At 44.8% G+C, this 14,014-nt stretch overlaps 1 protein-coding gene across 1 annotated transcript; it reads right to left on the bottom strand.

The window, feature by feature from the left end:
- Positions 1 to 8,112: 8,112 nt before the first annotated feature.
- LOC146894084 (oogenesin-1-like) lies at positions 8,113 to 13,090 on the bottom strand. The gene is made up of 4 exons (XM_087906761.1): positions 12,801 to 13,090; positions 11,788 to 12,060; positions 10,613 to 11,221; positions 8,113 to 8,383 (listed from the first exon to the last, which is right to left on the bottom strand). The coding sequence occupies exons 1-4, from the start codon at positions 13,088 to 13,090 to the stop codon at positions 8,113 to 8,115; spliced, it is 1,443 nt and encodes a 480-aa protein (XP_087762887.1).
- Positions 13,091 to 14,014: the final 924 nt, after the last annotated feature.

Genomic DNA, 14,014 nt, shown 5'->3' with positions numbered 1-14,014 from the left:
AGTGTAGATGGGCAGGCATGACGTGCTACACAAGGTCACCCAGAACAGAATACACAAACTGACTCAAGTAATGACTTTGGTAGAAACAAAAGTCCCTGGCTGTTTGTTATCTAGCAAAATCTCTTGCAGGGCAAACAGGGTTAAGTAGGAAATCCTTATCTCAAAAAAATCAGCAAACTATAAGAGATGTAAGTGACTGTGGAGGTGAACCCAACTCTAGGCTCTGCTGGGTGAGATAGGGTGTCTTGATGGAGCTAAGGGGCTTAACTGTTCTGAACACTGACAACAGATCCCCAGTTTCCAGAAGGGGTAGGCAGTGACTCCAAGGAACTCCAGGATCCAAGCCTCGGGGCTTTTGGACAGCTCTGACCCTTATACACCTTTCCACAGAACCCTCCCCTTTGTCGCCCCACCCTCCCAGTCAAAACCTGTGGTTCCCTGTGCCAGTGCTTTCAAGGGTACTTCCCACTTTCTCTTCTATATGATTCAGTGTGCCTGGCTTTCTGTTGAGGTCTTTGATCCATTTGGACTTGAGTTTTGTGCATGGTAAGAGATATGGGTCTATTTTCATTCTTCTAATGTTGATATCCAGTTATGCCAGCACCACTTGTTAAATAGGCTTTCTTTTTTTCCATTTGATATTTTTTGCTTATTTATCAAATGTCAGGTATTCGAAGATGGATGTATTGATATTCGGGTCTTCTATTCAGTTCCATCGGTTCTCCTGTCTGTTCTTGTGCCAATACCAGGCTGTTTTCAGTACTGTAGCTCTGTAGTAGAGGTTGAAGTCAGGGATTGTGATGCCTCCAGAAGTTTTTTTATTGTACAGGATTGTTTGGTTATCCTGTTTTTTTTTTTTGCCATATGAAGTTGAGTACCGTTCTTTAATTTTAGGAACCCTAAATGTGAATAATTCTCTGGACAATACCATTTCATTTGAAGTGTACATCTGAGTGAAGGTGAGGACTGTCCCCCAACACAGGATGAAGGGATTTCTGGACTCACTGGTTTCTAAGGGACCAGAAGCTCTTCAGGAGTTCCAGCAGACCACCACCACTGATGGAGGAGGCTTAACTGTCTATGTGTTACTTTCATTGGTTAATAAAGAAACTGCCTTGGCTTTTGATAGGACAGCAGCTTAGATAGGTGGAGTAAACAGAACAGAATGCTGGGAAGAAGACAATGAGGTAGTCGCCATAACTCTCCTCTCCGAGACAGCTGCAGGTTAGAATCCTCCTGGTAAGCCACCACCTCGTGGTGCTACACAGATTATTAGAAATGGGTTAGATCAATATGTAAGAGTTAGTTAATAAGAGGCTACAGATAATGGGCCAAGCAGTCTTTAAAAGAATACAGTTTCTGTGTAATTATTTCAGGGGAAAAGCTAGCTGGGAGGCGGGCGGCGGGAAGCGGCCCACCACTCCTTCTACACACCACCATCATGGTGTACCAACTGCATATACTCAGGCAGTACTGAAGTGGCTAGATCTTTGCTTGAACTTTCTTATCCAGTAACAAGCAGAATTCTACCACAAAGTCAGCAAGAACAGCAAATCCAGGTTCAGCATCCACAGCATCTTAGGTAAGAGGAAATACTAAGTTGGAGTTTATAAATAAACTTTATATTTTTCCTCACAGTTTTGGTTAGTTAAAATATACCTACACAAATGTTAGAAATGTTGAAAGTTGCTGGGTAGTGGTTATACACGCCTTTAATCACAGCATTCTGGAAGTAGAGGCAGGCAGATCTCTGTGAGTTTGAGGCCAGCCTGATCTACAGAGTGAGTTCCAGGACAGGCTCCAAAACTACAAAGAAAACCTGTCTCAAAAAAAAAAACAAAGAAGAGAAGAAGAAGAAGAAGAAGAAGAAGAAGAAGAAGAAGAAGAAGAGAAAGAAAAAATGTATTGGAAATTATTTTACCAAAAAGCACTCTTAGCCTATGAGTCATCTTCAAATTCAAACTTAATTTTTTGTAACATAGACTCACTGTTTATCTATGGCTTTCCTGTAACTCCCTGTTTGGGTTAAAGCTTCACCTCAGCCCCTGACATCCCTATATCAAAGGAGTCTGGAATGTTTGGGTGGAAAGTTCCATCCCAAGCCCCATCTCCTGGGAGTTGCCTCACTCCAGACTCCACCTCCAAGAAAGCCACCAAAAAATAACCCCTCTTCTGAGAGGCTCAAGACCATTCTCTCAGGGTATTTAAACTACACCCAGAGAATGAACACAAGGTTTTGGTTTTTCCACCTTCCTTCTCCATTTCCTTTTTGGGGGCTGGAATTCCACCTGGGAGTTCTGGTATCCATTAAACCTGGGCTTTTTCTAATTCAGACTGATTTGGTCTAATTTCGATTATTGCATCAGTGGAGAGGTTTATCGGGGCCACAACTTTTCACTCACTGTATGGACCAGGTTGGCCTTGAACTCAGAAATATCTGCCTGCCTCTGACTCCCAAGTAATTGGTGGGGTTAAAGTTGTTTGCCACCATGCTCAGCCCAAACTTTATTTGTAAATTTTGCTTAATATTTGCAGTTTATTGTAAATCAAACCTTTGAACAATGATTCTAAGAAAGCCTCAGGCTCCCATAGGGACTGTAAAGATATCTACACTAAGGCCTGGAGAGAGCCCTCAGTGGTAGGAACACTTGCTGCTCTTACAGAGTTCCATGCCCAACACCAACATGGTGGTTCATAATCATCTCTAATGCCAGTTGTAGGGAATCCAGTGTTTCTGGAGGCACCTGGCACACACATGGTTTATGTTATGCCAAGATCACAGAGTCCCCTAAAAACTAACTAGAGGACCGAGTCTTGCATGTCAAAGCAAGGAGCCTTTCTTTATTCAAGCTGAAGCTTGGACTCTCCATCTGTCTGATGCAGTGGTTGAGAGCGGAGGGTGCCAAGCCCAGTCAGGGTAGGGTTTTTATCATAGTAGATGTTGGGTTGACAGAGTTTCTAGGGTTCAGGACCCTGATTGGCTGACATTTGTCTAGGGGTCTTGGCAAAAGGAGAATAGGGTGAGTCCTGGGCTCGGGCACATCTGGTGGTCTTATCTCATCTTATTTAATGGTTGGATTGTCAGGAACTTCCCATTAGATGTTATCTCTTTCTGGGTGGGGTTAGCTTATGACTTTTAATTGAACCCTGTCTTGCCTGCTGTGGTAGCTGTGAGGCCTGAGCCCCGTGAATGGCCAGGCTCCACTGGGCCCCACATGACCTAGGCCCCATTATGTGTGGCCAGGTAGCCCTGTGCCCCGAAGTTTAAACAACTTCACGCAGGCAAAGCCCTCATGCATATAAAATCAATCAATCAATGTCATAAGAGTATACTCCCCTAATCTTAATAAACTCCCTGACTTTTCTTCACTCTGACTATCCCTGTTTTTCTCTTTTCCAAGACAGGGTTTCTGTGTGTATTGATGCTGGCTTTGTTTTGTGTCCTGAAACTTGCTTTTTAGACTGGGCTAGCCTCGAACTCACAGAGATCCACCTGCCTCTGCCTCCCGAGTGCTGGAATAAAGGCCTGTCCCACTACTGACCTACTCTTTATGACTTTTCTTAAACTCCCTTCCAGAGCCCACATCACAGATCCTGTTCACCTGAGTGCAGGTCACTATTTGTGGCTCCTCAGACTGCTGGGCTTTGCCATGTTAGGCTCCCTCAACTAGGGCCCTGCTGTGTCTTATTTGGTTTAATTCTGCTGTAATTGCCTTTCCCAGGGTCAGGTATCCCGGATTGCTTTAGAACGTGATCATTACATATAGGCAGGAATGATGGAGGAGGGTTATCTGTCTATTGTGTTATTTTCATTGGTCAATAAAGAGACTGCCTTGGCCCCTTGATAGGACAGAAAATTAGGTAGGTGGAGTAAACAGAACAGAATGCTGGGAAGAGGGCAATGGGGCAGAAGCCATGGAGCCAGCCACCAGGTCAGACATGCTGAATCTTTTCCGGTAAGCCACCACCTCGTAGTGCTACACAGATTACTAGAAAATGGGTTAATATCAAGATATGAGAGTTAGTCAGTAACTAACTCTCTAGAGATAATGGGCCAGGCAGTATTTAAATGAATACAACTTATGTGTTATTATTTCTGGGGCTAAGCTAGCCATGTGGGAGCCAGGTGGGATGAAAAGCAGGCCTGCCTGCAGCCCCTCACTACACAGGAATATTAGGAGTTAAGGGTCATTAACAAGAGCAATTTATAAGGTCCCAAGGCCTAGATTCCAAGATGGTCTGCCTCTGAAGAAAAAAAAGCAAAAAATAAAGAAACAAACTTTAGTAAAGGAACACTAGCCCACTTCAGCATCTGGCTCTGGCAGGCGTTGTTCTTCTCCCTGATTCCCTCTGCCTTCTAAAAACCCTTAGATTTCACTCCTGAAACTAATCCTCAAGGTCTATTCCTTTGTTTAGCCACCTCTTCCTCTTGGGGCCCATTACCAAAGTCCAGCTTAAGAATTGAATATCACTGGACGGTGGTGGCACCAGCCTTTAATCTCAGCACTCGGGAGGCAGAGGCAAGTGAATGAATATCTGTGAGTTTGAGGCCAGCCTGGTCTACAAGAGCTAGTTCCAGGACAGGCTCCAAAGCTAGAGAAACCTTGTCTCAAAAAAACCTATGGTGGCACATGCGCCATGCAAAGTCACATGCCTATAATCCCAGTACTTGGGAGGCAGAAGCAGGTGGATCTGAGTTCAAGGCCAGCCCTGGCTACAGATCAAGCTTCAGGCTCCAAAGCAACAGAGAAATGCTGTCATGAAAAACAAACAAACAAAAAAATTAAAAGAAAAAATATATACTTTAGGGGCTGGATAGTTATGTCAGTAGTTAGGAACACTAACTGCTCTTCTAGAGGACCTAGGTTCAATTCCTAGCACCCACATGGCAGCTCACAACTGTCTCTAACTCTAAGATCTGACAACTTCACACAGTCATACATGCAGGCGAAATACCAATGCACGTAAAATAGAACTAAGATTAAAAAAAAGCCAGGCATTGGTGGCATATGCCTTTAATCCCAGCTCTTGGGAGGCAGAGGCAGGTAGATCCTTGTGAGTCTGAGGCCAGCTAGTGCTACAAAACGAGTTCCAGGCTCCAATGCAACAGAGAAAACTTGTCTCAATAAATGAATTTTTTTTTTTAAAAAAAATAGATACATTAACTGTGTTCCCTGGACTGACCTCCAGGAATCCAGTTTAAGAAAGGGTGGAGGGATTATGAATAGTTGTGTGTGTGGGGGCGGGGGAGTATCAAGATCCTGATGGGAAAACTCACAGAGATGGCTGACCTGAGTTTATGGGAGCTCACAGACTGTGCATGGAGAGCTGGGGGGCCAGCATGGACCGACCTAGGCCTTCTGCATCTGGATGACAGTTGTGTAGCTTGGTCTTTATGGAGCTTCTTGCAGTGGAACCAGGTCCTGTCCCTGATGCATGAGCTGGCTCTTTAGAACCTATTCCCTATGGTGGGATGCCTTGTTCATTCTTGATGGGGAGTGGGGGACGGGGGATAGAGCTTAGTCCTGCCTCAACCTGATATGCCATGCTTTGTTGATTCCCATGGATGACTTTACCCCATCTAAATGGGGACAGAGGATGATTGGATTGGGTGGGTGATAGGAGGGATGTGTGTGGAGGGAACGGAAGGAGGAGAGGGAGGGGAAACTGATTGGTATGTGAAATAAATAAAAAAGAGATGAATTTAAAAAGATAGATAGACTAAGAGGCTGGGGTGAAGCAGTGGCAGAACAGAGATTTTGCATGCCGGTACCCCATAAAAAGAAGAGCTGCATCTGTTAGTGCAAGTCTGTGATCACAGATGCTTTGGAGACTGAGTCAGGATATAAATCTAAAATGCCATCTCAGGGAACTTAATGAGACCCTGTCTAAAATTTAAACAGAAAGGGTTTCTGGGATCGTAGCTCAATGGCAGAGCATTTGCCCCACCTGTGAGACCCTAAATCCAATCCCTGGGACAGTGTAGGGTTGGTGAGATGGGTAAGGGTCCACCAAGTAAACGAGGGCCTTAGAGCCAAGCCTGAAGACCTGAGTTGGATCTGCAACACCCACCTGATGGAAGAAGAGAAAAGTGCTGACTCCCAAGACTGCACTGAGCTTCATTTATATACATGGAATTCAAATATTCCCCAGCTCAAATTCAAAATAATAGAAAGGAAAGTCATTTTATCTGTCATCTATCTATCTATCTATCTATCTATCTATCTATCTATCTATCTATCTATCATTTATCTATCAATCAATTTTATGGCATGGTTTCTGTGTGTAAACAGCCCTGACAGGTCTGGACCTCACAGAGACTCACCAGCCTCCAGAGTGTGGTGGTTTAAGGCAGGAGCCACCTCACCAAGCTCCAGAAAATCATTTTTAAAAGGAACATTATCTTGCTGTGCTGGGTACAGAGGAAGTGCACAAACTCAAGAAGGTGATTCCACAAACCTTGACCTCTGGACTTTGGGCGCACAGTTAATGGACACATCATATCTATTGTTTGTCGGGCTCTAGCTCGCTCACCCCCACCTTTTCCACAGGTGCATTTTGTCACTTATTTCTAAGAATTTAACCCAGAACCTTTGCTTCTCAGATGGCATTTTAGTGTGAACTGAGCACGGGGCACTATGCAAAATACAGTCAACACAACAGATGAATTATTGACCCCGAGGAGTTATCTTTGAAATAGGTGAGTCTCTGTGAGTTCCAGGCCAACCTGATCTAGAAGACCTAGTTCCAGGACAGGCATCAAAGCTACAGAGAAACCTTGTCCCCCCCCCAAAAGGACAACAACAACATGTATGTTTTATGGGATGGAGAGTTGGCTCCGTGGTTAAGAGCTCTACCTGCTCTTCCAAAGGTCCTGAGTTCAATTCTCAGCCACCACACGGTGGCTCACAACCATCTGTAATGAGATTTGGTGCCCTTTTCTGGCCTGCAGGGATACATGCAGGCAGAGCACTGGATACATAGTAAATAAATAAAATTTCTAAAAAAAACCCATCCCATTCCCACAAGCTCTCCCCATCCTCACCTTCTCCCTTCTCTCCCCTCATCTCGCTTTATCCCCACCTCACCTCTAACTCCGTGCTCCCAACCCCTTCCTGGCAATTTTGTCAACTTCCAATATCCAGGAGGATAACTATATGTTTTTCTTTAGGTTCATCTTCTTATTTAGTGCCTCTAGGATCACGAATTATAGGCTCAACATCCTTTATTTATGGCCAGAATCCACTTATGAGTGAGTACATACCATATTCCTCTTTTTGGGTCTGGGTTAACTCACTTGGATGCTCACTTTCCTGGACCTGGGGGGAACGGGGAGGATCATGGACTTCCCATAGGGTAGGGAACCCTGACTGCTCTTTGACCTGGAGAAGGAGCGGAAGGGGGAGGGGAGAGAAGTGCAAGAAGGGGAGGAGGTGGAAATTTTTAATAAATAAAAAAAAGAAAAAGGTAAACATGACTCTTTCCATCTTACAAATGAAAAAATGGAAGTGTAGGGACATGGAACACCTAAATAAAAATTGCCATTACTTGTAAAAAAATTATAAAAAAAGAAAAAGAAATAAGTGAGTTTGTAAAGGACAGAATAATTAAATGCCCTTGGTGTGCAAATCCATAATTACCAGGGAAATGTGTAACATGAGGGCCTGCTTGTGTTGGAGTTTCTGTCCTGCCCAGTTCCCACAGTCATTAAATTCCAAAGAAATCACACAGAGTTCTACATTAGTTATAAATTGATTGGCCCATTAGCTCAGGCTTCTTATTAACTCTTATAACTTATATTTGCCCATTATTCTTGTCTATCCAGCCACATGGCTCTGTACCTTTTTCAGCGATGCAGTTGCATTTTGCTTCTTCTGTGGTGGGCTCACAACTGCCAAGGAATGGGCTTTCTCCCTCCCTGAATTCTACTGTTCTCATTGACCCGCCTTACTTCCTGTCTGGTTGTCCCGCCTATACTTTCTACCAGGCTACTGATCAATCAGCATTTATCTAAAATATGATTGACAGAATACAGAAAATTGTCCCATCTCAGAGATGTCTGTATTAGCGACTCCTATTTGCTAGAATTTGGAACAAAAAACAAAACAGAAACTAGCATGCAAGCAGGCTCACACAGTTGCTGAGCAAGGGCACATCTGGAGACCCTGGAGATGCCAGAGCACCTTTCCATCTGGGCCTCCTTCCTGCTGGCTCCTTTCTCCTTAAGGGGAAACCCTCTCGAGGTCTGGACTCAGGCTGTAAACCACACCCGCTGGCATTTTCCAGTCCACCCACAGCAGCTGAACCTGCTGGTTTGGCAGGGGTCATTCTGGGGGACATTAGGACTGCAGTAGCTTCCCAGTCATCCTTAGCTGTCCCATTCCTGCACATAGAGCACAGCAGATAGCGTCTCTATTTGGTGCAAGTCAGAAGGGCTTAGCTGTGGGTGGACAGCTAGCTCTCCATCCATGTTCCCCTCGGTATCTCGTACAGTTTGTCTTTCTGATTGGGTCCCCTGCAGGTGTCATACAGTTGGGGTGGGGCTGGGGGGTCACTGCAGGTTTGAGGTGGTAAGAATAAAAAGCCAGTGCAGATTTCCTTTGACAACTTGGATCAGACTTCTGAAAAATCTAATAACAGGTAGATTGTTCCCAACTTATTTACTGGGTGTTTAAACCCAGTACTATTTTTTTTTTGTTGTTGTTGCTGTTATTTAATTTTGTTTTTTATTTGCTTGATTTTCTTTCCTTTTTTTTTTCTTTTTTGGTTTTTTTGAGACAGGGTTTCTCTGTAGCTTTGGAGCCTGTCTTGGAACTAGCACTTGTAGACCAGGCTGGCCTCAAACTCACAAAGATCCACATGCCTCTGCCTCCCGAGTGCTGGAATTAAAGTTGTGCACCACCAATGCCCAGGCGGTTTTTTCTTTTTTGTGTTCGGTTTTGGTTTGTCGAGACAGGTTTCTCTGTAGCATTGGAGCCTGTCCTGGAACTAGCTCTTGTAGACCAGGCAGGTCCACCTGCCTCTGCCTCCTGAGTGCTGGGATTAAAGACGTGAATATCTCTCCTCTCTCTCTCTCTCTCTCTCTCTCTCTCTCTCTCTCTCTCTCTCTCTGTGTGTGTGTGTGTGTGTGTCTGTTAGGATTCACTTGTTTTTATTTTACGAGTGTTTGCCTTCGTGGCAGGTGAGAGCCCAAGGCAAGTGAGGGACAGACTAAAGGGTTATGCAGACAGAGTTTAACTAAGTTTACTGATAGAAGGAAAAAGGGCAGGGAAGGGACCAGTCTCTGGGGACAGGAGCTGCAGAAGAAGGAGAGGGAGAGAAAGGAAGATGGAGGGAGGGAAGGAGAGAGAGAGAGAGAGAGAGAGAGAGAGAGAGAGAGAGAGACAAAGGAGAATGAATGTGGAGATTCACCTTTTAAAAGGACACATTACTGTCTGCCATGCATACAGGCATGAAACAGGGTGTGACACTGTCGAGAACCTAAAAAACTGCAACAACTGAGCGTGGGTTCAGATCACAGCAGATGGATGAATGTAAGACTCTTATTGAATGGCATTTGACATCTCTACCTGGGGATATGCTAAAGAAAGTGCTCTTCCCTAGCAAATACACAAACTCTTCTGGCTGTATGAAGAAATACATATTTTGTGGTTCCAAAGTGCCCATCTCACTGTGAGATTAGGTCTCTGAATGTTGATGTATTGTAAATAATGTCACCTTGAAATTCTAGCAAGGGTCAAATACAAGGACATTGTCCCTCTTGGTTATCACTTGGTACCCAATATTACTTGCATGTGTAGTATCCTGGAACATTTCTTCAGTCGTGTTTTAGGAAATAAGCACATAACACCTGTGATGAATGAGTGTAGGACTTCTATTCATCATCTTCTAACAATAAGTATGATTAAGAAAAATGTGGCACCAAATTATACAAAGGGAATAGGGTAGCATCAGGAACAGCAACACCAAAATTGTAAGGTTAAAGTACACTTCTTAAAATGAAGCATGCCCTAGTAATGAATATTTTTTTACAAAAGATTAAGATTACTATTATGTATATTATTATGATGCAGTGTTCTGCCTGTCACACCAGAAGAGGGGACCAGATCAGATAGTTGAGCCACCATGTGGCTGCTGGGAATTGAACTCAGGACCTCTGGAGGAGCAGTCAGTGCTCTTAACCATTGAGCCATCTATCTCCTCAGCCCCTGTAAAGGAGGTTTTTGTGAAGCTCACCAGCCACACCCACAGGGGAGGAGCTTTGAAGAGTAAGGCCCCACTTCTATGAGGCTTATGAGATGGGCCTGCTGGTAATGGGTAGCAATCTTAGAATTCAGACGACTAGACTGAAGGGTCTCAAGTCATGTGCCCTGTGTCCCAAAGAATTTCATGGCCCATACAACTTTGAGACTTATAGGTGAGTAGGATGGAGAAAGAAAAAACAGAAACATAATGCCGGAATGAGTGGACTCTGTGCCATGAAGCTCTGACACCAGCAACCCAGAATCACAGCACATTTATTTTGTGCAGTGGACAGAAGGGCACTGCTACTCCTTGTAGGGGTCTCTGTGGGGAGCAGTCTCAAGGTGCAATAAAACCAAAGAATTTCAACCATTGTTCATGCCCGTATTCCATCGGCCTCACGCGGCAACGTGGTGACGCAGGATTTCCCCAGTAACGGCTGCCGTTCAGGTCATAGACAAAGCTCACCTGACATTTAGGGCACTCGAATGTTCCAAAAGAGACTGCCTTGAGCTGTCTTTCGGACCTGAGTATATCCAGAAGCTCAGGACCAACTTCATCAAGTCTGTGAAGAGGCACTCGGCATCCATCATAGCAGTCCAGAGGGATAGGGTATCTCTCTTTGGTTAGCTTGTTCAGCTTGGCCGTGTGGTGAAGCAGTTGCTTCAGGACAGGTAGAGACAGTTCATTCCAGCTGAAATTGATCTCAAGGAGCTGGGAGCACTGACTCAGGGCAGGCATCAAAGCACGAAAATGAGAATCCCCCAGCCCACATCTGAACATGTTCAGAGTTTGCAAGGTGCCTTTCACTGTCTCAAGGAGATCGCTAAGTGGCTTTATACACCTGTCAAACATTGTGCAAGACAGGTCGAGATGTTTAAGCACAGAAAGGTTCAGGCATCGGGGCAGGTAATCCAAGTCTCTCTGTATGATGAGACAGTAGGTGATGGACAGGGACTCCAAGGGCTTCTTCGTGCACCTAGAGAGAGAATGAGATTTCTGTCAAATGGTGTTGAAAGAGGATGGTTAGAACTGACAATGTAGCAGCTGGTATTTCTCCCGCATTCATTCTGATAGAGGTCAACCCCCATGACTCTCCCTTTTGTGGTCAGCTCACAAATCACAGAACTCTAGCATGGGCCATGCTCAGGCCACAGGACAAAAACCAGTGATTTTCCTCTCAGGAGCAGTAAATATGATGACTGTAAGGACTACCTACCCCAAGCAAGCTTCAACAACACCATAGCGGTTTCCCTGTAGGGTCCCCTGACATCCTTTCCTCAACACTGCCATGTCCTGGTCCCACAACTTCAATACAGGTGTCACATATTTTCCACTAATTCAGTCCCTTTCTATGCACTCAACAACCTTTCTCTAATGAGCAATTACTGGCATCCTGGTGGCCTGGTCACAGGTATCTTAGCACAGAGCTCATCTCCTTGGATGTACAAGGTTGATAGTGCATACCTGACATTCAAGGACCTCCTAACCTATAAGCAAAAGGTGGGTTATTTGTCTGCAGAACCTCTCTTTATCGTTCCTTACCTGAGACAATCAGCCAGGCTGCCAACTAGAACATTAGAATAGTGGATATAGAGATGCTGGAGACAGTGGAGTTTGGGTAATTGTGATACCAATTTGTTCATGCACTCCTTTTCCAGCTGTTCAGATTCACTGATGCTTGAATTCGTCCTAATGTGCAATTTGAGTGTGTGAAGGTTTCTCATCTGTCTCAGGTACAGTCCAAAAGGAGCCATGTCCATGTATATCTCAACTGCAGATTTCTTACACAGTGGAGATCTACAGACTTTAAGAAGTCTATGGCAATGAGAAAGTCTGAAAACAAAATCTCAAGCTGTCGACAGCATAAATGAACAGAACCTTTTCTCTGCTGGGCCCATTGCCACAAGTATGCGTAACATTCTTTGTACTCACTCTGCAGAAAGTTTAGGTCAGTTACCACGTTTAAATATTTCTTTACTCCAGAATAAGGACACGTCTCCACTTGCTTCTTCTGTCTCGTGACCTGATGAGAAAACTCCCAGTCACAGTTTTTCCATCTGGTAGCGAAATACCTACTTGCCAAATCCAGCACTCTGATTTTCCCGCTGCTGTGGGAGAAACAGGTAGCAATCTCAGCAAATAACACACATATTACAATCTTCTCATCCACATCTCACACTTCAGCTCTCCCTTCCAAAAGTTTGCTTTTTCCTTTGCATAGAATCAAGGCCAGGCCCTCATGCTCAGTGTAAAGGGAACTTTACCAGGGAGGCATCCTCAGCCCTGTCCCACGTCCTTCCATTCCCCTTAATCCCAGCCTCATTCCATCTGGAGCTTAGAGTGACAAATACCCTTGAGGGATTCGTCAGGGGCTGTTCTCTTGTGTTCTCCACATTATTATTGCCAAGACGGCTGAGACCAGGCCAAAGCCTCTAAAATCCTCTAAGCAGATGCTATTAGAATTCTCAACCCTCTTTGACCAAATAGTCCTTGGCCCCACATGTTCTTGCTTTGTACACACAGAGCCTCCTCCAATCGAGCTGGATCTTGCTTACCTGGGGGAAGCCTCCTCTGTAATCAACACATCTAGTCCATCAAGCAGAGCTTTCCAAGTCTCCAGGTGTGGGCCCTCCATCATCAGGGCTCCTACAGGAAGGCATGTCAATGGCCAGGCAGGCACCATGGCCCGCAGGATGTTGGTCTGATTGTTCCTGAAGGCCACCTCAAATGTTGCTGGGAACAGCAACCAGGGCAAGCCCGGCAGAGCAGAAATGGCCACGGCCTCCTTCTTCAGTAGGCTCTCTATCGCTAGCTGCTGGAGTGTTGGTGGGGCTTGAACTCTCATTGTGACTGGTTTTCAGGAATAATGATCCTGGGGAAGCAGGTAAAGAAAGATACCATTAATGCCTATGCACTTAGGAAGTCCTTCTGCACACACAGGGAGCTGTCAGGGCAGTCAGTGCTGAGGGATTGTTGAGATCTCCATTGACCAATTTTGATCACCTTCTGCTGGAAATAAAGCCACGATTCACCTCTCTGTGGTGTGTAGTCTCTCCAAAGAAAGAGGACAGGACAACAGGCAAAAAGAAAAATACAACTAAAAGGGAAAGGACTAGAGATGGAAACGATTATTCACATTCTGGAGAAGGAAACTCACTAGAACAGTGCCACAACTGTTCCCTTCTTGAGCACCAGAATGGCTTCCTGAGTTCTTCTGAATCTAGTGAGACTGCAGGGGGCAGGATTTCTAATTAAATGTCAGATGGACACTGAATGAAAGCAGGCTGCTTTCTGCAAATTCGAGGACACTATAGGCTCCATGCATCAATCGACAGATGCAATTTTTTTTTTCATTTTCTATTTCAAAACAAGATATTAACCCTGACTGTTTGGAACTCACTGTGAACTCTGGTTGTCATGGAAATCTCTGTAGACCAGGTTGGCCTCCAACTCAGACATCCACCTCCCTGTGTCTGCTACATGTTAGGATGAAATGGCATTCCAACACCTCCTGGATTGGAACTCACTGTGAAGCCTAGGCTGATCTCAAACTCACAAGTAAGTATCAGCCTTCCTCTGCTTCCCTATTGCTGGGATTTAAGGCATGCTCAAGAATAAGTAGTTTATCTCTCTCTCTCTTTCTCTCTCTTTCTCTCACAGTCTCATTTCAGCAAATTGGCTGCTGCCTCTCTCCTTTCCTCTCTCTCCCTTCCCCTTTCCTTACATCACGCACTAATAAGCTCTATATCCCCCACCCCAAAGTAGAATA

Source organism: Myodes glareolus, chromosome 6 (genome assembly GCF_982192425.1).
Source record: "Myodes glareolus chromosome 6, mMyoGla1.1, whole genome shotgun sequence".
Taxonomy (NCBI): Eukaryota; Metazoa; Chordata; class Mammalia; order Rodentia; family Cricetidae; genus Myodes; species Myodes glareolus.
This window is presented reverse-complemented; position numbering and strand designations above follow the sequence as displayed.